The sequence below is a fragment of the Protopterus annectens genome, chromosome 12.part0, assembly GCF_019279795.1.
Source record: "Protopterus annectens isolate FY-2018-M chromosome 12.part0, PAN1.0, whole genome shotgun sequence".
Taxonomy (NCBI): Eukaryota; Metazoa; Chordata; order Ceratodontiformes; family Protopteridae; genus Protopterus; species Protopterus annectens.
Window position 1 is genome coordinate 605,446,380 of NC_056746.1, and position 25,697 is coordinate 605,472,076.

General features: G+C 45.0%; 1 protein-coding gene across 1 annotated transcript in view; it reads right to left on the minus strand.

The window, feature by feature from the left end:
- MEIOB (meiosis specific with OB-fold) overlaps nt 1-25,697 on the minus strand; it is a 1,518,339-nt gene that overhangs the window by 1,036,759 nt on the left and 455,883 nt on the right. The window contains exons 3-4 of the mRNA XM_044088948.1: nt 16,644-16,775; nt 5,080-5,152 (exon numbers count right to left, since the gene is read on the minus strand). Coding sequence (XP_043944883.1) covers nt 5,080-5,152; nt 16,644-16,775 — 205 coding nt within the window. The remainder of the gene's footprint in view (nt 1-5,079; nt 5,153-16,643; nt 16,776-25,697) is intronic.

Genomic DNA, 25,697 nt, shown 5'->3' on the forward strand with positions numbered 1-25,697 from the left:
CAGATGTGTTTTCTACTATGGCGCCCAGTTTGCAGTCATCTGCAAACTTTGTCAGCCATAACCCTCCTGTGTTTGCTTGTACTTCGGAAAAGTAGATGCCAAACAAGAGTGGGCCCAGGACTGAGCCCTGTGGGACACCACTTGTGACAGGCTTTGAGTCTGACATGGCGCCAGCAACTCTGACCCTGTGGGTTCTGTCACTCAGCCAGTTTGCAACCCATCTTGTGATGTATGGGTTGACATTTAAGCTGATGAGTTTTTCAATGATACCCGAGTGGGGTATTGTATCGAAGGCCTTAGCCAGATCGAGGTAGGCTGTATGGACTGCCTTTCCCCCATCAATGGCTTTGGTGACTGTTTCGAAAAAGTCAACCAAGTTTAAAAGGCATGATCTGCCTTTGACAAAGCCAAACTGGGTTGGATCCAAAGTCTGCAAATTCCCTATGTCTTTATTTATGAGGTCCATTATGATCCTCTCCATGGCTTTGCAGATAAGGCTTGTCAAGCTAATGGGCCGGTAATTTCCAGGGTCGGTGGAGGCACCGCCTTTGTGAAGTGGGACCACAGTTGCAGTGCGCCACACCCTGGGTACGTATCCAGAGGTAAGACTTTGATTAAACAGCTGTCCTAGCTGTGGGTTTAATTCCTCATTGAGTTCATGGAGCACACAGCCGGGGACACCATCAGGTCCCATGGATGCTGTGTGTTTTGCTTTGGAGAGAGCAGTTCTCACTTGGGCGCTGGAGATGTTTGGGGGGCTGCAATCGCTTTGGTATAGATATCTCCTTTTGGGGAGGGGAGAAGTTTGCACTGAACCTGTCAGCCAGTATGTTGGCAATGTCTGTAGGATCAGTAATCTTCACATCATTTTGAACTAGTTCTGAGCATATCTGGGAGTTTCCTCGCAGGTTTCTAACATAGCTAAAGAAGGCCTTATGATTGTCTTTTGAGTCTTTAGCTATTTTTCTCTCAAAATTGCTTTGGATGATTTTATGAGAGCCCTTAGTTTTTTACTTATAGTGATCAAGGGTGTCTTACCTTTTAAGGATTTTGCTCTATCTTGTAGTAGCTTCCTCCTTTTGTTGTAGAGTTTGTTTATGGCTGGGGTCCACCAGACTGGACGCTTGCCTTTGGTACAAAGAGTCTTTGTTTTGCTTGGGATTGCCTTATCCATGCAGTCCTGCAGGTGCTGGTAGAAGGCATTTGTAAGTGATTCAGCGGCTTGAGTACTGTTTTCCGCCGCTCGGGGCCTTAAAGGAGACCACACTAGTCTTTAGAAGTGTGAAGTCGGCTTTTGAGAAGTTCTTTACTGTGGTCTTTTTATTTCAGGTGGGGTGGGATGAGGACCTCCAGCGAGATTAGTTTGTGATCTGATCTCACCAGTGAGGGTATACCTCCGGTGTTGAACATTGTGCTCCCATGTTGTGATGATGAGATCAAGTATGTTATCTCCTCTTGTGGGATGGTGACTAGTTGTTCCATGGCATTTGAGTTTATGAATTCCAGGAACTTTTGGGCTAGGGTGTTTGGGCTTGAGTAGTGTTCCCAGTCTATATTAGGGTAATTGAAGTCACCTAGTATGATGGTGTTTGGTGATACATTTATCCCTCTAGTGTTTTCAGGAAGGCCATGTGAGGTTCCTGAGTTTGTGAGGGTGGCCTGTAACATGCTACAATTTGCAGAGCAGTCTTGCCTATGGTTAATTGCACCTGGATGGTCTCCGATGCATCGTGCGTTGCCACCAGTCTTGAGGTGTGGGTGTCCTTGATGAATATGGATACCCTCCTTTCTTGGTATTGTCCGGATTTTGGGGCCGAACGCATGATATGAGGTAAAACCTGATAGCGCTGGGGTGCTCTCAGGAGCCTTGAACCAGGTTTCTGTCACAGCACAGACATCGATGTTCTCCATACTGAGAAGGGCCTCGAGTCGTGCATTTTGAGATTTAGACTTCTGGCATTGAGCAGCATTACCCTTAGTTTTTTCCTTTTTGTGTTCTAGGGTGGTAGGTTTAGAATTTGAGCCTTGCCTAAAAAGGCACTATGGGGTGGCAAGAGCCTTTGCCAATATCCGGAATCCCAGGGTGACAGGTGCAAGCCGTCCCTTGAGCAGCGTGGCTTGTCCAGCATGTCATCCCAGGCAGACAGACACTGGATCCCCTTTGAATGACACCAGTGTTTAAGCCAATTGTTAAAGCTGATCATCTTATCTCTGTATTGTGGCATCATTCTTGGTGAAGGTAGGATACTGCTCAAGGTCAGGGTCATACCTGCCTGGGCTACATAATCAGAGAGCTCCTCAATGTCTCTTTTCATGTAGTCCAAGGAGGTACGTCTCAGGTCGTTTACACCAGCGTGGACAATGACTGAGTCATATTTGTACCTGCTGTTGAGAGACCTGAGTGCTTGCTTATGTGGCGGATTCTAGCGCCCGACAGGCAGCTTACTGTGACCTTCTCCTTACTCAGTCTGGTGGCGGGCGCAGTGTGTCTGACTATGGAGTCACCAATGACTAGTGTGTCTGGCATTGTGTTTGGCCTTAAGGGCTGTGACTGTTTGACACTCTGACTGTGAGGTCTATGTGTTGCAGGTGTTGTGTTCTGAGGTGGTGGTTGTTTGGGTGTCTGCTTTGGTGGCCTCTGCTGTTTTGGTAGATTTTTGATCAGAGCCTCCGAGTATGTCTTTGTGTGTTTATGTGTATGATTTGAGGTTGTAATGGTACTATGTGAGACTGGGTCTATAGTGTGTGTGGTAACCTTCTCCTCCTGACTGGTCTTGCCAGTCCTATGTTGAGAGCTCAGCCTCCAGGTTGGCCGTATAGTTGCAGCTCTCGCATGTATTTGTGTGTTGTGGGAGGAGGAGAGGGTTGTCGGGGGACATGAGGCAATGGTAACATTGCCCCAATCCAGAAGACAGTTCACCAGGTCTAAAGCCGGAGCCGAGCTCACCTTCACTGAAGCCCCAAGGCACATCAACTGCTCTGAAGACCTGGGAGTCGAGCACACTCGAGGTTCACGAGGCTCACTACTGCACTGGGAACTCTCCAGCTATGAGAAGGCTGAAGAGCTTAAGCAAAGGTCTGATCCGAGAAACAGGACATCTTTGGATAAGAACTGAAAGGCACAGGGTGCATCGGATCTGATGACTCTGAAGCTTGCCCTGAAGTCAGAGGAGGAGGAAGACAGGGAGTGGATGTTTTAGTCAGATCTGGCACCATAAGGGTCGAGGCAGAGGGGGGCTTAGTAATGCCCTGCATCCACAAAATCTTCTGTAGCATCTGTTCCACATCGTCTTCAGTAAGGCTCCTCATCAAATGGGAAGAAGAGGCAGATGGCAACCTTGGTCTGGATAAGAAGGGAGATGGTACCCTCGATGGAACTGGCTCAAAGGTCTGGGAGTACCGAGCCCTCAGTAGTGTCAAAATATGCTTGAAGGGACTAGTTGTCAGATCCAACATTAATGGATCCATTCTATCCTTACAAGACAGCCTTAGAGCCGAAGAAGCCGGATCCAATGCAGTACTCGTTAGCACCAAAGGCTCCAACCGGGTCACAGACAGGCTTTGGAGATTTTGATATTTTGCTCTTGGCTCCGAAGAATCCATCAGTGCCAAAGTGGGTCTCTTCTTTCTCTATCAAAGGATTTTGAAGAAAGTGATGAAGCAGGGCTGGAATGAGTTGATTTAGTTTTTGTAGATGAGCCAGATTTTTCTTTGCTGCCAGCAATATCCTCCTCAAAGGCAAAAGGTAACATGCCCCTCAAGGTGTACTTATTTTTTCTTTCAACCAAAGCTCGATGGTTGAAAGTGTGTAAAATCACACAATCCTCTTGCAAGTGAAAGGGTCCAAGACAACAGGCACACAGGGAGTGCAAGTCAGTAAAAGGACTTTTGTGCCTGCACTTTGTGCATTTTTTAAATCCAGCAGGTTTTTCTTGTTTCTCCGCCATAATACAAGAAAAAAACAGGCAAAGAAGCCACTCACACAGACACATGCACACTTAGGGCAAAACAGCGAAAGGGAGAAAATTTATTTATTTTTTTTTAATAAGAATAGATGGAAGTAGAAAGAAGAGAACTACTAGCAACTGTAGTTAAATGAATACCTTTAAAGGTAAAAGGGGAGGGAAGTAACCTATAAAAATACGGTTACTGCTGGCGGGAAAGAGAATAGAGAGAAAACGAAAGTAACCTAATAAAAACTGGTTACTGTAAAGGAAGGGTTATTACCAATAAGGGAGAGATAGAAAAGCTTAAATACACTAATAATATAGAGAAAAATAGACGATAGAAGAAATTTTTTTTTATTAATACAACCTGATAACCCAAGGGCTAGCGGATCAGACCACATTTTCGCAAAGCAGAAAATGAGATCTGAGGTAATGGGGAGAGATGTGTTGTGGGTAAAGGGAGGTATCCATGAGTTTTTTGGTTGCCACAAGCTTGGTAACAGCAGAATCAGATCTGATGTATAGGATCCATACCCACATGTGAGGATGAGATGAAAAATTGACAATATCAGATCATGGGTTTTATCCCTCAATACACTATCTTTAATATATTTGCCTACAATCAATCAGTGAAATCAGATTCCATTTCTGTTATTTTTAAATGTTTATGTCATCCAAGGAAATTTGAAGTTAGAATTATTTATTTAGTCTACATTTGTCAGATGGGGAAGTCTGACTGGGCACAAAGGCCCCTTTTTTGGTGAAGGCCTGGGGAGAAAATCTCCAATAAGTGCAGTAAAATCAAAAATCTTTTCAGTTAGAAAATATCAATATCAGGCAAAACAGAATTAAACTGAACTTTACAATGATAAAGCAGATAAGATAGTATACGTACAGTAGTAACGCTTCTATACTTAATTATAATTTGTATGGATATAGTTAGGTACATAACTAGGCAGTAGGAAAGAACAATATTCCAGCTTAATCAAGGTAAGAATAACTATGTAAGTAGATGAGCTGAATTTAACTTTAATAAAATCACTGAAGTAATTCTCCTGACAAGCGATTCCCCAATCATAGACATGTTAATGCATACAGTTTTAGCAGTGTACCATTTCACTGTTAAACTTACCTTGATGTTGCAGGGCAAAATCTCTCATCTCTTTCAATATCTTTTGTCTGAACAAGAGGATTTTCAATTACAACTACAATGAAGAATACAAATTCATATGAATTTCAACTGCACTGTTTAAAACTATTATAATTAAACATTTATATTCATTCATTACTTCATTCTCTGATATCCGCTTTATCCTATTTAGTGTTGTGTGGAGATCTGAAGTGTATATATGGTAATCCTTAACCATTTCTTCATAATTCCCATTATAGGAAAGTATATGCTATCTCTTCTTGTGCAGCTTATTAAAGCATCCATTGTACTATAAAACTGCTGCAAGATTCTTCCATATCTTCACTGGAACTCATATACTAGATGCATATTTACTTCTAAAAGCCCAGAGAAATAAATAAAAAAATATTTGGGGAATGAAGCTCCCAAAATTTGAAGCAAACCTTAGTGTCATTCTGATGAATGTCCAAACAAGCTTTTATCCCAACACATTAAAATAAGTTATGTCTTATTGTTGTAATAGTGTTTTCCTGTGTTAAAGTTGTTTTACAGTTACTGGGTGAGTTTTAGCAGCTGGTTGCATACTTGGTATAAAACACTAATAAATAAATACATAAATAAATAAATGAATGAATGAATGAATGAATGAATGAATGAATAAATAAATAAAAGAACAAATAATTATCAACATATTAACGGAAGACTTTAGCTCTCTAGAAACTAGAGTGTATCCCCATTGTTCAACACTGTAAAGACAGGACACCTGAAATGGTGTTTCCTATACTTATAGTAAAACGTACTCATTTCAAAGATGTGCACTTGCAGCAAAATCAGTAACTGCTTCTGAATATAACTGATATAAAGAGCACATCACGTTACATAATTGTTCTGGCTCCAAGAGAAATAATGTGTATCTAGTCTTTCCAGCTATAAAGCTAGCATCTTTCAGCTGCCCTCCCACTTCCTCTACAAGTTGCATACCAACTTAAAGCCTTCTGCAGTTTACTGTTCAATACCTCTTGAGGTAATTCATCTTAATCAAGTGCATTTTTCTCAGTTAAATAAAAAATTACAGTCAAAATTAAAATATGATCATGTCTGTAATTAAAGTCCCTCATTTTATCTCCTCTATACTTAAGAGATTACCATCTTCTTAAATTATAGTAGGTATGTCATACCATGAAATGCAATTGCAGTGGTGGTGCTGCAGTAGCGTTGTCGCCTCATAGCAAGACGTTGTCCCGTTCGATTCTCAGTTAGAGCGTCTTCTGTGTGGAGGCATACGTGAATGGGGCGTGCCTTCGTTGAAGGTTGTGCATCAGGGCTGGTAACCCGGTACATAAAAATCCACTACCAATCATTAGCGGACCGGATTTCAGCTTTGGCGACCCCTAGCCGGGAAAAGCCGAAAGACACAAACAAATGTCATACCATGAAATGGTGATGAAATGCTGAAACACAGCTAAGAAAATGTGCAACTGTAAATATTGCAGTGCACTTGAAAAGATCTGCGAAACACGATGGAAACTTTGTACACAAACAAGCTAAGCAAGTGTTGCATACTAGCAAAAACAGGAAGTGAACCACTCTGCCCACAGTGTACAAACAAGGACATGCAGCATGCCAGATTACTCCATTGCACCTGGAGTATAGTAACTGTAAACTGTCCACAAAGCACACACAGTAATTTACGTAATATGTGAAGGCCCTGTCCTGCTGCAGCATCCATAAATAATCATGCAACTCTGATAACCTTAGAAGTACACATATTGGCAGTAACAAATCATGGAAGACTGATTACTACACCGCAACATGTGCCCCCTTCATAAGTGCCAAAGAATGTCATCTGTTTGCAAAATAATGTTTCTGCTGGCATTTGTGGTCCATAGTGCTGGTAGGAAGACAATACATACTGGATATATGTGCATCCAAACAGAATGGTTTCTGATGTCACCACTAAACTGGAACATAGAACATATCACAGCAGGAATACTAAATGACTTATGGAATGAGTTCACAAAATGTGACTGTAGACAACTGCAGTACCATGGACAAATGAAGTTTTGTGAGTCTATATGCACTAATGGTAGTCAAGCAGCTGGTAGAGTAAATACTCCACATGAAACATGCTATTAGCCTGGTACAGAGTGCCAAAAATAGCTTTCATGTATGGTATTCAAGGCACAGGTAAGTATGTTTTACAACACTGTTGTTTACAGATGTACAAGACAGTACCTGGTTGCTCCATCTCCACTTCCTTCACTGAAGCCTATCTGTCTAAGCCCTACATTGCAACAATATAATCTGTCCTCAGTCTTGGTGACCTTGAAGTAGTTAAAGCTATGGAGCTGCAGATTATGTAACTTCCTGCATGGAAGCTGTGAGGAGCTTTGCCTCATATAAAATCTTTAAAGGATTCCATGTTCTATCTTCTGGAACTTACTAAAAAGGTTTTAATGCAAGTGTTCTTGATGGGATAAGCAATATTAGGCCAACATGGTTGCAGCCTGATGGCATTATGGAAAGTACAGTTGGAACTTATTGGAAGTTCTGAAGGATTTTCTTTGATCAAGATAGTAAGTGACTTGTCTGCGCATATCCAAGGTATGAAGTATCCTTTCTCCCTCATTTTTAGGTTCAGGAAAGAAAATGGAGAGATGCATAGTTTGGCTTACAGTAAACTCAGATACAACTTTATGCATAAAAGAAGGATTAGATCTCAAAGAAACGATTCTCTGTCGAAAATGACGTAAGGCTGACTCACCATAAGACCTTGCAACACAGATACTCTGACCAGAACTATATCTTTCAGATTAATTGTTCATTTCCTGTGAAGGTAAGAAAGGACAACCTGTGTTAAAATAGACTGTCTCCAAATGGTTGCCAAAGACTATAAACTTTTGTTATACTCACCATCTATTCCAGACAAGGTCAATACCCACTCTACCAGGGCCTTGTCTTCATCTATGGCTCTTTGGAAAGGGTTGGATTCTAGAAGTATTCTAGAAGCTGCTACTTGGTCCCTGTACATACTTATACAAAGCACTATAAGCTTGACTCATTCTCTAGGTCCAGGTCAAGCTTTGCTAGGACCATTCTTCAAGGGCTCCTGGACTATTCTCCTTCCAACACCCAAATATAGTTAGCTAAAGTTATCAATCCATATAGCTAAGGCTACTGTAGCAGTTATCAATATGAGGAACATAGAAAAGTAGTATAAGTTGAATTTACTAGAACAGTAGAGGTTTGAATGATCACTGCTGCAGTAGATGCTCCCTTCCTCCATTCTCCTTGTTTTTTTTATGTGTTTTTTTTATGCCACGGTGTGGACATTTATTTTTTTTTTTTATTCTTTCTTGCATTTTCCTTTCAGTGCTCAGCCTCCTTCTGCTGGCAGGAAAGCTGTGAAGGGCCTAGTGCCCAAGTCTGACTTTTTAGTCAGAGAAGATGACTGACCATTTGGGTGTGTGGAAGGTGCCCTGAAGCTTTGAAAGCTGTCCAGCTGTATATCCTGGGCAGAATATAACTCATATAGCTACAGCTACTACAGTAGCATTCAATATGATAAACATTTTTATGTACTAAGTCCAAAATTTCTGCATCTCAGAGTATTCCCTTTTCTTTGAGGTGCAATGATTAAGAAGTTATGTACTCATCATAACACTCCATCTGAGTAGGTATCTTCATTTGTCTGCAACCTTTGGGATACGGATCCGAGCCGGCAACTTCTATCATAGCATAGATCCGAGCTCCTAGCTCCTCCCCTTACCCATAATCCCTTGCCTACCCGGACTGACCTCAGATCAAGTTTGCCCCATAGCACAGCTGATAAAAGTGTCCCAAAGGGAACATATGCTAATAACCACAAGAACGATCATTTTGGTCAGGGGGAAGGAGGGGGGGATGGTTGCAGACAAATGAAGATACCTACTCAGATGGAACGTTATGGTGAGTACATAACTTCTTAATCTAAAGTAGGAACTTCATTTGTCAGCAACCTTTGGGACAGAGTCCCCAGCTACCTAAATCTTGGGTGGCCTTCATGGAAGGATATTCCGGAGCACAGCAGAGCCAAAGGACACCCTACCTCAGGAGACAACATCTATTTTATAGTGGCTGATAAAGGTGTGAGATGAAGCCCAAGTGGCTGTGGAACAAATGTCATCCAGTGGAACCCTAGCTTGAAAGGCCGCAGATGTGGCAACGGCCCTAGTAGAATGAGCATGGACTCCTCGAGGTGCAGGCCTCCCCGAGCTCTGATATGCTAAAAGAATGCAACTCGAGATCCATCGAGAGAGAGAAACTTTAGAAACTGGCTTTCCGAAATTACTTTTGGCAAAGGAGATAAACAACTGATCGGATTGCCTATGATCAGCAGTTCTATGGATATAAAAACGTAGTTGTCTGTGTATGTCTAAGGAATGTAGCTTGTACTCTCCTTTGTTTTGAAAGTTGGGGAAAAACACTGGAAGATTGATAGATTGATTGATGTTCGCTTCTGAAGATACCTTAGGTAGAAAGAACGGATTGATCCTGAGGTAAACCCTATCCGGGTGAAAGACCAGATATGGAGGTTTGACACAAAGAGCTTGCAATTCCGACACTCTTTTAGCTGAAGTTATGGCCACCAAAAAGGCTGTCTTCCAAGAGAGAAATTTGAGATCAACCGTGGCCGCCGGTTCGAATGGGGGACCAGTCAAGGCCTGTAAGACTAAGGATAAATCCCATGGAGGTACCACCTCTTTGACTGGAGGCCTGAGGAGGAAGGTACCCTTGAGGAAGGTCTTACACAGTTTGGTGATAAGAGGGCCAGACTCTTGCCCCACGTGATAGTATGAGATTGCTGCAAGTTGTACCTTGACTGTGGAGGAACTAGCCCCCTGGTGAAAGAGAGAGGTTAGAAAATCTAGAACTGACGCTATCGGGGCTGTAAAAGGGTGTAAACGACGGTGTTCTGCCCAAACAGTGAAGCGTTTCCACTTACTTCGATAAACCTTCCTGGTGGAAGGCTTGTGAGCTGCTACAAGAATGGCTTTGACAGGTGATGAGATCCCGGGAGTCCTTATGAGGAGTGGAACTGGAGCAACCAAGCCGTCAGCTTGAGGTTGACCAGTTTCGGAGTTGGAAGATCGAGAGGGTGAGAAATGAGATCCGGGAGGGGATCCAGAATCCATGGTGGATACACTAGGTGAGACCATAGGTAAGGGAACCACGTCTGACGAGGCCAGAAGGGGGCAATGAGGATCATCTTGCTCCCCAGCTGCCTGGCTTTCTGTAATAATTTCAACATCAGGGGAAGAGGAGGGTAAGCATAAAGCAGACTGGGAGGCCAAGCATGAACTAGAGAGTCTCTCGGAGACTACCCCGGAGGGGGGATCAGAGCGAAGTAGTCGTTGCATTTGGTGTTTGAAGGAGAGGCAAAAAGATCGCAACAAGGTTGCCCCCATCGGGCAAATACTTGCTCTGCAACTCGCTGGTTGAGAGTCCATTCGTAAGGAGTCAGGATAGAACGACTGAGCCTGTCCACTAGAATGTTGGACCGTCCCGGAATGTGCGTTGCTATGAGAAAGCGGTTGGTGGAAATCGCCCATTCCCACACTCTCATGGCCTCGTGGCAAAGGGGGTAAGACCTGGTTCCCTCCTGTTTGTTGATGTACCAGACGACCGACATGTTATCTGTCTGTACTGCAATCGTCCCTACTGGAAGAGAGTTGTGTAGTGCCTGCAACGTCAAAAGCATCACCCTCATCTCTAGGACGTTGATATGCAAAGAGGTCTCTACGTCGTTCCACGTGCCTTGGACTGTCCTGCCTGAAAAATGCCCCCACCCCCACCCCAGGCGAGAGGCGTCCGTGGTCACTGTGTCGACTGGCAGAGGTAGTGAGAAGGGACATCCCGTGTGGAGATTGGGAGAGTGGAGCCACCACAGGAGCGATCTTCTGCAAACCTTGCTTAAGGAAATGGGGTGAGACAGGGGGTTGCGAGACAGGGACCATTGTACCTGGAGGGTCAACTGCAGAACCCTCATGTTCAACCGGGCCAGAGGCAGCAGAGGGATTGCAGCCACCATAGATCCTAGGGCCCTCAGGATCAATTCTGCCGAAGGAGTTTGCAGTTGAAGGATGGCCTGCACGTGCAACATCAGGTTCCGAAGCCGATCTGGAGTCAAGAACGCAAGCATCTGTCTAGAATCCAGTCTTGCCCCTATAAAATCCAACACCTGTGTAGGGATGAGAGAGGATTTGGTCATGTTGATGGTTAATCCTAATAGTGGAGCCAGACTGAGGAAATAATCCCTGCATGAACAAAGTAGATGCCTTGTTGGGGTCGTAAGGAGCCAGTCGTCCAGGTATGGAAAGACCTGAATTCCCTGGAGTCTCAGGTGGGCCGCTATTATCGCTAGGACCTTGGTGAACACCCTGGGGGCTGAGGTGAGACTGAAGGGGAGGACCCTGAATTGAAAATGACTGGCTCCCAGCCGGAAGTGGAGAAACCTCCTGGAATGCCTGTCCACTAGAATGTGATAGTACGCATCCTTGAGGTCTATGGAGCACATCCAGTCGTCCTCCCGCAATAAGGGGAGGACAGATTGCAACGTGACCATTCGGAACCTTTCTTTGGGTACCGCCAGCTTTAGGAGAGAGAGGTCGAGGATGGACCTCAAGTCCCCCGTTTTTTTTGGCACCAGAAAGAACGTGGAGTAAAACCCTGATCCGACTTGATCTGGGGGGACGGGCTGGATGGCTCTTTTTTGCAGAAGCTGCTGAATTTCTGCAGCAGCCGCCTCCCTCTGACTGGGTGGAACGTCTGGGAGGCCTCTGATTCTGGGGTTTACTATAAAGGGAATTTGGTAACCTCTGGATATAATACGAAGCACCCAGCGATCCGTTGTTATGGACTCCCACATCGCTAGGTGCCTCGAACCCCCCCCCCCTGACTGCCTCCAGAGTGGAGCAGTCGGGTAACCCCTCAGGGGTTCTGCGTGGGCCTCTCAGAGAATGGTTCTCTGGACCCAAAATTCCTGGCACCCCCTCTGCCTCTGGGGCGGCGTCCTCCCTGTGCTCCTCTGCCACGAGAGGACTGGTTGTCCTGAGCAGACTGGGATTGATGCGATTTTCGGAACCACATCTTCTTCTGACCCTTTTGGTTCTTTGAAAAGGACCTCTGGGGTGCAGAGAAGCGGACTCCGACGGCAGACAAGGTCTTCCCGTCTTTCTTGCTCTGGACAAGAGTGTCGCGAACGGTTTTGCCGAACAGTGCAGAACCATCAAAAGGGGCATTCGCGAATGACGCCTTAAAGGGTTCTGAGAAGTCACAGTGATGGAGCCAGGCCTGTCTCCTCATGACAAGCCCAACTCCACCTGCTCTAGCGGCTCCCTCCGTAGCATGAGACAACATCCACATAGAGGTGTTAGAGATAGAGTGGAGGGTGGCCATTCGGGAGGAGTACAGATCCTTGTCTCCCTCTGACATGGACAATGGGGGGAAGCAGCGTATTCCTTAATTAGATCCCGCTGCATCCGAATAACGTGTGCCATGTAGTTCAAGGCCCTCATAGAGAAGGTCGCTGAACTGAAGGCACGCTTCCCAAGACGGTCCATCGCGTGAGACTCTTGCTCGGAGGATGAACCGTGGGGCTCTCCTGAGCCAACTCTTTCTTGGTGGCTGCAGCCACCAACATGGCATCCACAGGGGGACCTCTGCTCCAGTGTGATCTCTCTGCAGGGGGGCTCAAAATTTTGTCCAGACGCTTGGGGATTGGCTCTATGGTGTCCGGTTCCTTCCAAACCCTAGAGGATATGAGATCCACCAGGGGGTCGGGTGGAGGGAACACCCAAGAGATAGATGGTCCTGCCTCAAACGCCTCAAGGAATACGGACTCATCAGAGGAAGCCTTAGGGGCAGACCACCCACCCCTGATTTTGAGCATTTCCATGATGTCTCCAAAGGAGACATCCTCGGGAGGTGATCTAGGGGAGCCTTTCCCTTCATCCAAGTCCGTATCTTCGGTGAGACTCTCAGGGGAGTCTATGTGCCTCCTTTTGCACTTTGCCTTGTGAGGAATCTCCTCAGGGGGGCTGTCCGAGGAGTCCTCACGGACTGTATCTTGTTCCACTGGAACTCCTAGAGGTGCTGAGGCAGGCTGCCCCGAGGGCCGGATGAGGGGAGCCAGGACCAGATGAGAAGGAGTGCGGGAGAGAGCCGAAGCTAGGACCGGAGGCCTGGAAGCAGTCGACAGTGCCCTCTCCACCGCAGCGAAAGCCGAGGGGAAGCCGCTCTCTGACGGATCTGAGATCCGACTCCCACTCAGATGCGAACCAGGGATCGGACCAGGCGCCGAGAACGTCGGATCTGAAGGACCAGTGTGCTCCGACCGAGACAGAGCCGAAAGCACACCGAATCCCTCCGATCCGAAGCTCGGCCCACGGCTCCGAGAGGTCGGGTCCGACAAACTTGAGGGAGCCGTCGGAGCCGACGTGCCCAGCACGGTCGGCTCCGACCTACCCCCGGATCCAACGTGGCTCGGCTCCAAGCGCTCCGAACCCGGAATGCGGGTCGGAGAAGGAGCAATAGGGGCAAAAAAAGGGGTCAAGCTCCCCCCCGGAGGGGGGAGGGAAGCAAGAGCACTCCCAACTGCATCTGGGCCTGGATGAATCTCCTCATCATCCGGTCCATGTCCGCATCTGACATGCTAAAAGTGGACCTCGAAGAGGCCACCGAGGCAGACCTGGAGTGCCGCCTCGATGACCTCGACGGGGACCGGATCACCTCCTCCTCGGGTCCCGGGGAGAAACAAGGGGATCGGATCCGAGGAGGAGGAGATCGAGAAGACCTGGACGGAGAAGCCCTCTTGGCGGGCGGAGCCGATGAAGAGTCCTCGGCCCGCCGCTTAAGGTGCTTCTCCCGCCGCTTCTCTTTCCTGGACTCCCTATCCTCCGGAGCCAAAGCGGGAGGTTGAGTCCCAGTCAGAGGAAGGGAGGCAGGAGTGACCGCTACCGGGGGGTAGTGGGCACCAAAGTACCGGAGGCCAAAGCAGAGTCTGGGGGTAAAAGGCTCGCCAGAACTAGCTTCAAACTTTGATCCTTGAATGCCCTGGGGTTGAACGCCGTGCAAATCGCGCAACCCGAAGAGAGGTGCTCAACCCCAAGGCACCTAACGCACTGAGTGTGGCCATCAACCGGTGAAAGCTTGTGACTACACTCGGTGCATTTCGAAAAAATGGCTTTAGGGGCCTCCGACTTTACTAAAGTAAAGCACACTCACTAGGCCCCTAACACTCAAGTCACACACACACGCTATGACCAGCGGGGGAGGGAGAAATATTTTAAATTAAATTTAAGCTGAAAAGCTAAAATAATAACAAGTTTAGTGTTAAGGGTAAACCTACCACGCACACACAATCACTCAATCAGAAAGAAGAAAGAAAAACTTTTTTCCTCAAAAAAACGCCAAGAGCTCTGGAATCTAGCTGTTGCTTGAAGAGCGGCAAACTAGATCTGAGGTCAGTCAGGGTAGGCAAGGGATTATGGGTAAGAGGAAGAGCTAGGAGCTCGGATCTATGCTATGATAGAAGTTGCCGGCTCGGATCCGAGATCGGATCCGTATCCCAAAGGTTGCTGACAAATGAAGTTCCTACTTCAGATCTTAGAGTTAGTATGTGTTGGCAGCAGCATCTGGGGGTGCACCTTTTCAGTTGTAACAGTGAATTTCATACTACACTACTGTACTCTGCGGGTCACTCATTATTTTTTGTAATTTGAAACTCACATTGTAGACTTTCAAACTTCTACTCTCACTTTTTATTATGATCCTTCATATACCATACTGGTTACAGATATTGCTTTCTGCCTTATCTGAAATTACTCTGAGTACAGCAATAAAAAATATGGTAAAATGAACAGAATAAATGCTACAAACTTAACAGTTTATTCAAACACAAAAGTACGTGCTTTCATCTTCACATTGCATAAAACTAATGAACATAAAATCACTTGATCATTAAATAGCAATAAAAGTTACATGACCAATCCACACAAATCACAATATTTCAGTGTTTTAAAGGTCTTGACTTTAAAATATACTTGCAATTAACAGCTTAATTCAACCCTGGTTCTACATAAAAAATCAGCAACATTTGCAATTTAGCTCTTTTACCTCTAAGAAGGGTTCAGCATCTCTACCAATATTGCTAAACACTATATCAACAGCATAAAATATGAAAATCTTTTACTTTTCAACATTTCAGTAGCCTCCAATATAATACTGCACAAACAAAAACACTGAGCAAAACAGACATTAGCAAAACAACAATTAAAATGACCAGGTCTAGCATAAGATATTTTAGTTTAATGACAATAAAAAGATGGTTCATCGGTAATAAAATAATAAAAACAATCAAAATGTTATATGTTCCTCTTCTACTAGTAAAAAAAAAAACTGTCTCACCATTTTCCTTATTAAAAATAATTTTCAAATTGCTAGACCTCCAATTAGCAAATTCAGTTTTATCCTCATAATTTTTTAAAACCAAAAGAATCAACAGTAAAAGGTAAAAGCATAGCTACAGATTAACTGTCCACCCTACATTGTGGGGGGAAAGAAGAACTACATCCCTTATTTGTCACAGAGTCTATATTACATGACTGGAATTTCAAAACTTTGAATCTGATATGGTCGACACCATATAATCGAAGTTCTGAAACATTGAAAATGTAATAAAACACAACAACCTACAAAAACAAACCATTTAAATGCTCTAAGCAGGGGGGCAAGCCCCCGTGCACCCCCCCATTCCCGCTACTTAAATATACCAACTCCGAGATCGCACTACAGTACAGAAAAGGGAAATCTTCCCTTTCCGCACTGTACGGAGATCTCCGTTAAAAGATTCAAAGTTTCAAGACTTCGTTCATATGGTGTCGGCCATATCAGATTCGAAGTTTTGAAATTTCGATATTCTGATATAGACCCTTTGTCACAGTAGTATTTACTTCCAATTTATCCATTCTCTTCAAATGTAATTTGCCTTTACAGTCTTTTACAATTTATTCTGGGTAGCATCTAATTCTAAAATTTTGTTCCACCTTATTAATCTCACTCATAAAAAAGTTTCTTTGGCCGTATAACTAACAGTGTATTTCATACTTTGCTGTTACATTCTGAGGATCATCCATCATTTTTGGAAGTTTGATATTCACACTGCAGACTTTCAAACTTTCAGAAGGGTACTATAGTCACTTATCATGATCTTTCATTTATGTATAGATTAAATATATGGCTTTCTACATTATCTACATTAATTAATCTGAGCATAAATTGTTAGTTAAGTATTGCTTTGCAAGTGCTTCATCAAGTCATAACTGAACAATTCTTGACATTAGAAAAGCATACTATATATTTACATACAAATGTATTTGTGTGTGTGTGTGTGTGTGTGTGTATATATATATATATATATATATATATATATATATATATATATATACACATATATATATATATATATATATACACATATATATATATATATATATATATATATGTATATGAAAGCATGGTACACTTACCACAATCACCAATTCTGAAGCTTGCTGCCAAGGATCTTATGTACTCCTCCTTACCCCAGCAAGAGGCATTAATAAAATGACCTGGGGAGTCTCTGACAGTAAAACTGAAAGTATATCTCTCTTCTCCAAAATCTAAATAAAGAAAGAGTGAAAATACACAACTTAGACTTAATTATTTGATTAAGTAAATTATCAGAAGAAGGACAAAACTGTGTCAATGAAAGCACATATCTGAAACAAATATAAAAAAAAAGTTATGTATTCCCCATAAATTTCCATCTGTATTGTTGATTTTTCATCTCTCCTCACATGTGGGGGTTCTGATCCAGTCCCTCGGATCCGACTTGGCCATTAGCAAGCTCATGGCAACCAAAAAGCTCTTGGATACCTCCCACTACCCACAATGCATCTCTCCCTATTACCTCAGATCTTGTTTCCTGTGATTATATCAGTAGAAAGAGAAAAGTTAGTATTTAACACTAAAAAGAGCCCTAAGTGAAACAAATTCTGCGGGATAATGAAATCCAGTCTAACCCTAGAGATAATCTTCCCTTTCAACCAGGAAACCAATGGAAGGGAGTTGGAGGGTGGGGTTGTGAGAAGAGATGAAAAATCGGCAATACAAATGGAGCTTATGGATACATTTATAACTTCTTTAGCTGATATTGTCAATTTTTCATCTCCTCCTCACACGTGGGACACTGTCCCTAGCTACCTTTATCCTGGGTGGACTCATGGGAGAATATTCCTCAGAACCATCATGCCAAAGGAGGCCCTTTCCATGGACACCAAATCTAATTTGTAATGACTGATAAAGGTATGATGGTTTTCCCAATGGCTGCTGCACAAATATCCAAGGAGGCATTGGTCTGGAAGACCGAAGATGTAGCCTGGTAGAGTGAGCTTGAATGGACTTGTCAAGTTTCATACCCTTCGAGGAAGAAATAATGGAAATATAACTAGACAGCCACTTAGATAAAGTAACTTTGGTAACTGGTACGCCTTTCTTATGGCCTGCAAATGCAATAAACAGTTGTTTTGCTCTCCAAAACTCTTTGGTTCTATGCAAATAGAAACGTAACTGTCTATGAACATCAACAAATGTAAATAGAAGTTATGTTCTTACCATAACGTTCCATGTTAGTTGTCTTCTTCTCGCCTTCTTCTTGCTGGATGGGTTCCACTCTAAAGCTCGAGAGTTGGTTCCACCGGCTCGAGGCTCCCCTTATATCCCACAATGCTAGGCGATAGTTACCTCAGATCTCGTTTGTAAGCTAACCCCAGCTTATAACAGAAACAGTATAACTGTAAAAAACAGAATCCACCTCTAACAACAGGAAGGATAAGGGTGACCTACATCCTGAAAAAGAAATATGCATAATAGCATATAGCTAAGAAAGAGGTGGTAGAAAGAGAGGTCACGATCACAACTCCTCTAGGTCTGTCCAGGCCAGGGGAAGGAGGGGGGCGGAAGAAGAAGGCGAGAAGAAGACAACTAACATGGAACGTTATGGTAAGAACATAACGTCTATATGTTAAGTTGTCTATCTCGCCTTCATTCTTGCTGGATGGGACCGCGTCCCTAGCACCTTGTCCCGGGTGGCCTAACGGAACAGACTCCTGAGAACAGTGGAACCAAAATTAGCTCTATGCCTAGAAGCTAAATCCAACTTATAATGGGAAATAAAAGTGTGAGGAGTAGCCCAAGTAGCCGCTGCACAAATGGTGTCAATAGGCAGTCTGTCTTGGAAGGCTAGAGAAGTAGCCAAAGCTCTGGTGGAATGGGCTTTAGGCTTATTAGGCAGTTTTGGTGTCTAATCTCATAAACAAGGGTAATCAGAGATGTTAGCCATCTGGATAAAGATACCTTTGAAACTGGAAGTCCCTTTCTGCTTTCCGCATAGGAGACAAACAGCTGATCAGATTTTCTGAATTGTTTGTCCTGTCCAAGTAGTACCTTAATTGACGATGAACATCCAGACAGTGTAATTTTTGTTCAGACCTATTTGAATACTGGAAAAAGACAGGGAGGTCAATGCATTGGTTTAGATTTGATGTTGAAACCACCTTAGGCAAAAGGACGGGTTAGTTAAGGAAACTCTGTCCTTATGGAACACAAGGTAAGGAGAACGACAACTGAGTGCTTGAAGTTCTGAAATTCTTCTAGCTGATGTGATAGCCACCAGAAAGAGAGTTTTCCATGATAATAACTTTAAGGAACATGAAGCTGCAGGTTCGAAAGGGGAAAGAATCAAAGAAGCAAGAACTAAATTTAGGTCCCAAGGAGAAGGAGGATTTCTTACAGGAGGTCTGAGAAGAAAAACTCCTTTCAAAACTTTGCAGAGTTTGTGGGACATTAGGGCAGATTCAGAAATACCCACATGGAAATTAGAAATAGCTGCCAATTGAACCTTAAGAGTAGATGGAGATGAACCTGCATGGAAGAGTTCAGCAAGAAAATCAAGGACTAGTTGGATAGAAGCGGTGAAAGGATCTATGTCCTTTCCTTGTGCCCAATATGAGAAGCGTTTCCACTTACTCAAATAAATCTTTCGAGTGGAAGATTTATGGGAAGCTATCAAAATATCTCTGACAGAGTGAGATAATTGAGGAAGCCTGGCTACGGTTGGAAGTGGAGGAACCAAGCAGTGAGGTTCAGAGAGGGGAGGGAGCGATGAAACTGACCCGACTGATGGATCAAAAGATCTGGAACTAGGTCCAGATTCCACGGTCGCTCCAAAAGAAATCGATGCAGAAAGGGGAACCACACTTGTCGAGGCCAGTAAGGAGCAATGAGGATCAATGAGGCCTTCTGAGCGATAGCTTTCTGTATTACTTGAGAGATCAGTGGGAAAGGAGGAAATGCATACAGAAGTCCCGGGCCAAACTTGGACTATGGCGTCCCTGCTGGGTTGGCCTGGTAAAGGGAATAGAGTGAAGTATTCTCTGCACTTGCTGTTTTGGGGAGTAGCAAAAGATCGCAGCAAGGCTGACCCCACTTGAGAAAAATCTCTCTCACTACAGAGTCTTTCAGAGACCACTCGTGAGGCATGAGAATAGCTCTGCTCAACTTGTCCGCAATGTGATTGGACTTCCCGGGATGTGCGTTGCTATCAGAAAACGCTGAGAAGAAATCGCCCATTGCCACAGTCTGAGTGCTTCTCGACACAGGTATGATCTGGTTCCGCCTTGTTTGTTGATGTACCACACTACAGACATATTGTCTGTCTGGATTGCAATCGTTCCCAAGGGAAGAGAGTCTTGAAGGGCTTGCAACGCTAAAAGCACTGCTCTCATCTCCAGAACATTTATGTGCAAGTGGCATTCGTTTGGTTGCCATGTGCCCTGGACTGTCCTGCCCTGATAATGCCCCCACCCGATCAGGGAGGCATCCGTTGTCAGAGTAGCAACCGGAGGAGGTGGAACAAATGGTCTCCCGACAGGAGCTGGGGAAGACATCCACCACATGAGATGCTTTGCGTGATCATAATGGTGTGAGACATAGGAAGTTCCTGGTATGACCATTGAGAAAAGAGCATCCATTGAAGGATCCGCATGTGGTATCTGGCCAATGGAAGGAGGGTATGGCTGCCATGATTCCCAACACCTTTAGAACTAACCTGGCTTTGGCTCTGTTGTTGTTGAGAAGTAGTGATACCAATTTTTGAATGTCTGATATCCTTTGGTTCGTTAGTGTTGCAGACATGTTTACAGTATCTAAATTTGCCTATGTAGGTAATAGTACGACAAGGCGACAAAACAGACTTTTCGCAATTTATTGAGATACCCAGTTTTTGACAGACGAAAAGTGTAATCTCTGGCCATCAGAAGGAGATGCTTGGTGGGAGCTGTGAGGAGCCAGTCGTCCAAATATGGAAACACCTGGAATCCTTGTCGTCTCAGGTGAGAAGCTACCACTGCCATGCATTTGGTAAACACCGGGGCAGTGGTGAGACCAAAGGGCAGGGCCCTGAATTGAAAATGACTGGTTCCCAGCCTGAAGCGGAGGAATCTTCTGGAGCGTCTGTTCATTTTATGTGATAGTCCTGAAGGTCTATAGAGCACATCCAGTTTCCTTTTCCCAATAGGGGAAGAATGGATTGCAGCGTGACCATCCGAAATCTTGTTTTCTTGACCGATTTGTTCAAGATACTGAGATCCAAAATTGGTCTCCAGTCCCTGTTTTCTTTGGAACTAAAAGAACCTTGAGTAGATTCCGGATCCTAGTTGGTCTGCTGGCACTGGCTGAATAGCTCTTTTTGCAAGCAGTTTTGAAATCTCCAAAGCTGCTATATCCCTTTGAGCGGGTGGAATATCTGGAAGGGATTTTTTGACTGATTTGGAAAACGAAGAAAGGGAATAGAATAACCTTCGAAATGATGGACTGTACCCATTTGTCTTGTGTCAAGGATAGCCAGGCTTCTGGGTACAGTGACAATCTTCCCCCGACTGCCTCCGAAGATGGGCAGTCGGGCAACACCTCAGGGATGCTGAAAGGGCTTATCGGAGGACGTTTCTCGATTGCCCTGGTTCTGCGGACCCCTCTGCCTCTAGGGCGACGTCTACCATTGTTGTTCCCCCTCTGCCTCTGGCGGGAACCGACTCTGTGTGTCAGGCGAAGTCCCTTGAGATTGTTTACGGAACCACATCTTTCCCCTTCTGGCCTTTGGGGTAAGGCCTAGAAGGAGTAGAAAACGGACTCCGACGGCAGAAAGGGTCTTGCCATCAGTCTCGCACCTAGTCAGGGTCTCTTTCACTTGTGGACCAAAAGAGATGATCCATCAAAAGGGGAGTTCGTGAAAGACGCCTTGAAAGGTTCCAAAATTGCATAGCCGCATCCAGGCCCTACGTAAGGCTACCCTGTTCCTGCGGCTCTGCTCCATCGGCCGCATAAGAGGAGGCATGGAGGAGTTGGAAATAGAATTAAGGATAGCCAGCTGCGTGTTCATTTTCTCTTGAAACCCGTAGCTGTAGGGTCCTTCAGCATTTCACTCGCTTCTTTGATCAAGTCCCTTTGAAGACGAGTGAAATGGCATAGGTAATTCAGCGACATAGTAAATGTCGCTGAGGAGAACATCCGCTTACCTATCCATGGACCTAGATTCCTTGTTAGGTGGATGGACAGGCACTGAAGGATCAGCCAGTTCCTTCTTTGTGGCAGCTACCACCATAGCATCCACAGAGACTCCTTTAGATAAAAATTCCTTGTCTGATGGAGCTGTGATGAATTTGGAGGGTCTCCTGGGAGTGGGGTCCACTGAATCAGGAGCCGGCCATGCCTTTTAGCAACCACCTGCATGAGGGGACACCCAGGAGGTGGAAGGACGAGAGCCAAACGCCTCAAGATACACAGATTCGTCCTCCGAAGGGTTGAGGGCTGGCCAATTTCCCTCTGTTTAAGGATCTCCAGAATGTCTGCAAATGAGACATCTTCAGAAGGGGAACGGGGGGAACCCTCAGAATCATCCAGATCTGTGTCCGACGTGATAGACTCAGGTGAGTCAATGTGCTTCCTCTGCACTTCCTCTTCCGAGGGCTCTTCTGCCAAATCAGGAGAGGCCTCGGAAGAGGATGAAATCCCCAAAGGGAGCTCCTGAGGAGTTGGCTCTCTGCGATCCGGGATGAGGGAGTGAGTCGACTTACCCTGAGGCAGCATAGAGGGAGGGGCTGACGGAGCCGACTGTGGAGTAGAGCCAGGCTCTAACACACTCCGCATGACCTGCACCCGTCAGGCAGAGCCAGAGGTCCCGCTCCGAGGAGCTAAGGACCCCGCACCGACAGTGATGGCTCCGGCCGAACTCACCAGCGCCGAAGCACCGAGGGGAGGGCGGACAAGGGTCCGATGCCACTCACCCCTCGGAGCCGACGAGGAAGTCCGGCCGAGATTCCTCCATGGAAGCCGAAGACAATTGTCTCGGCTCGAGGTGACCGTCTCGGTTCCGACAACTCAAGAGAGTCGAAGGAGGAAAGAGTTGATGGACGGGCAGGCACCGACTGATGAGTCGGGCTCTGAAGCATCTGGGCTAGTGCCTCAGACTTGAGTAGTCGACTCACCACCCTCTGAAGGTCATGATCGGACAGCCTCGATGACCTAGAGGAATGAGACCTTTGGCTCCGTTCAGACAGCAGGGGAGATCCTGGAGCCGAATGAACGGAGCCAAGAGAAGGTGACCTAGACCTCTTTCTGGTTGTCGGCTCCGAAGATCTTGTCGGAGCCGATCGATAACCTCGGCTCCGGGAGGGTGAAGCCACAGAAACTGTGGACTGAGTCTTATCGGCTCCAGCCGGAGCCGATAAAGGCAAAGGTTGAACAACCTGAGGTCTCGGCTCAGAAGCCGGAGCCGAAGACCTCGATGCCTTGGAGGGCTTCCCTGTTGAGACAGACAGGGAATCCTCAGGCTTCAACAAGCCTCTCAATATAAGCTTGTTTTTTCTTTCCTGCAGGACCCTGGGGCTGAAGCCATGGCAGACAGCACAGGAGTCCTGCAGGTGCAAAGGCCCCAGACAATAGACACAAGAAGTGTGAGCGTCTGTCAGAGACATTTTCTGACAGCACGCATCACACTTCTTGAATCCGGAGACCTTTGCTTCTTTAGACATAGCCTAACTGGTGAACACAAACACACACTCAAACACACCAGTTATACCCTGTCAAAAATACAAACTTTAGTAAAAATAGTAAAAAATAAAGTACAATAAACAGTAGTACACTACACAAACACTCCCTAGGGAAGGGAAGGCCTAAGGCCCAAGGGAAGAACTAAAAGTTCTTTTAACAAGAAACGGAAAAATTAGGTTCGGGATAAAGTTCAATGAACTACACTAATTTAAGAATAACTAAACTAAAAAGGGTAAAAGAGTAACTTTTATAGAAAAAGCTAAAACTCACCAGGAACCGTAGAATAACCAACCTAAGCTGTAGCGGCAAACGAGATCTGAGGTAACTATCGCCTAGCATTGTGGGATATGGGAGCCTCGGTGGAACCAACTCTCGAGCTTTAGCAACCCATCCAGCAAGAATGAAGGCGAGATAGACAACTTAACATTGCATATTCACCCTTATTTCTAAAATTAGGAAAGAAAACAAGCAAATGTATAGTCTGATTAATATTTGTTTGAAAAAACAACTTTGGGCAACAAAGAAGGGTTGGCACGCAAAGAGACTCTGTCTTTATGCAAAAATAAATACAGGAATTGAGAAGATAGTGCTTGAATCTCTGATATCCATCTCACAGATATGATAGCCATCAAAAAGAGCGTTTTCCAAGAAAGGTACTTAATATCGCAAGATGATGCAAGTGCAGAGGGTGGTTGAGTAATCAGACGTAGGACCAAATTCAAATCCCAGGGATGAGAGGGATCTTTGTATGGAGGTTTCAATAACATGGTCCCTTTTAAGAAATCTTTACAAAATTTGTGGGAAATCAAGGATAAGTTATCTATCCCAATGTGAAAACTTGAAATGGCTGCTAACTGTACCTTAGCAGTAGATGCTGCATCACTGAAAAGGTGAGCTAGGAATTCAAAGATTGAAATGAATGGGAACCGTGATGGGATAGATATTGCACTGATGTACCCAAATTACAAACCTCTTCCATTTACTCCTATATAGCTTCTGAGTAGATGACTTATGGGAGGTTATCAAGATATGACGGACCGGGGAAGAGAGCATAGGTTGTCTGGCAATCGATGGAGCTGGAGGAACCAAGCTGTCACCTTGAGATTGTGAAAGTTGGGATGAGTTATTCCTGTTGGGTGTGACAACAGATAGGTTCATAGGTAGGTACTAGGCTATCTGCCCAAAGGCATTTATAAGCCTAGCCGGAAAGTGCTGGCTTTCGTCGCCCCCTTAGATTAGTTCCCTGTGCCTCTGTCTAGCACAGCCATTGAAGTGATCCCCGGGGTATGCTTTCTGTTTCCCATCCACTCGTCAAAGTTTCTCTTGAAGAGGGTTAGCGAGGAGCTCTGCCTAATGTAGATCGGAATCCTATTCAAGAGCATGGGAAGTCTCTGGGACAGGAATCTATCCCTCCAGCACGTCCTATTTATTGTTGTGGTGAGGTTTAGATCCCTAGAGCGTGTGGCTCGAGGGGATATGGTTTTCTTTAGGTGGAGCATGTCCATCAATTCTGGGTTGGACATGGCCTTGTATGTCAGGCAGAGATCACCTCATAGGATGATACTAGACTATTGGCCCTTATAAGCCTAGCCAAGAATTTTGCCCATGTTCCCACAAAGTCAGCACTTGTTTCTCCTGTTTAGCAGGGGCACAAGTGGGATACCAGGGTGTATTTTCTGTTTCCCTTCCAGTCATCCAGGTTCCTCTTAAAGAGGGCTTGAGAAGTAGTCTGCTTGACATGGACAGGGAGTCTATTCCACAGATGGGGAGTATTTGGGACACAAATCTAACCTGCCAACAAGTTCAATTAATGTCATAGATGAGGTTTAAGCCTTGTGTGTATTACTTGACTGGATTTTGACTTATGGATATGCAGCAACTCCATCAAGGCTGGGTCTGAGACAGCCTTGTATGCCAGGCACAGGTCACCTCTGAGCAGTCTGTACGAGACTGAGTAGAGGGACAGAACATTTAGCCTATCTTTATAGGATAAGTGTTTGAGACCCTGGATTTTCATAGTCAGGAACCTCTGTGGTCTCTCCAGCTGCGGCATGTGCTTGGCAAGGAACATGCCGAAGGGGTCATTGTACTCGATAATGAGTCTGATAAGGGAAAAGTACAGGGATGTTATGACCTCCTTGTTCCTGGATGAAATACCCTTACTTATGAGGTGGGACATGTAGAAAGCCTTCTGTACAATGGAGGCAACATGGTGGCCAAAGTCAGGTTGCTATCAACCTGGGTCCTCAAGTCCCTCATGACTGATTGCTTGCTTAGTACATTGTTATTAATGTGATAATTAGTGGGGATGCCAATTTCCCCAAAGGTGATAATGATGCATTTCTTAGCATTCAGTTTGAGGCCATGCTTCTGACACCAGTCATTAGTTTGGGTAAGGCCCTCTTGGAGGATGTTCACATCACTAGGGAAATTTA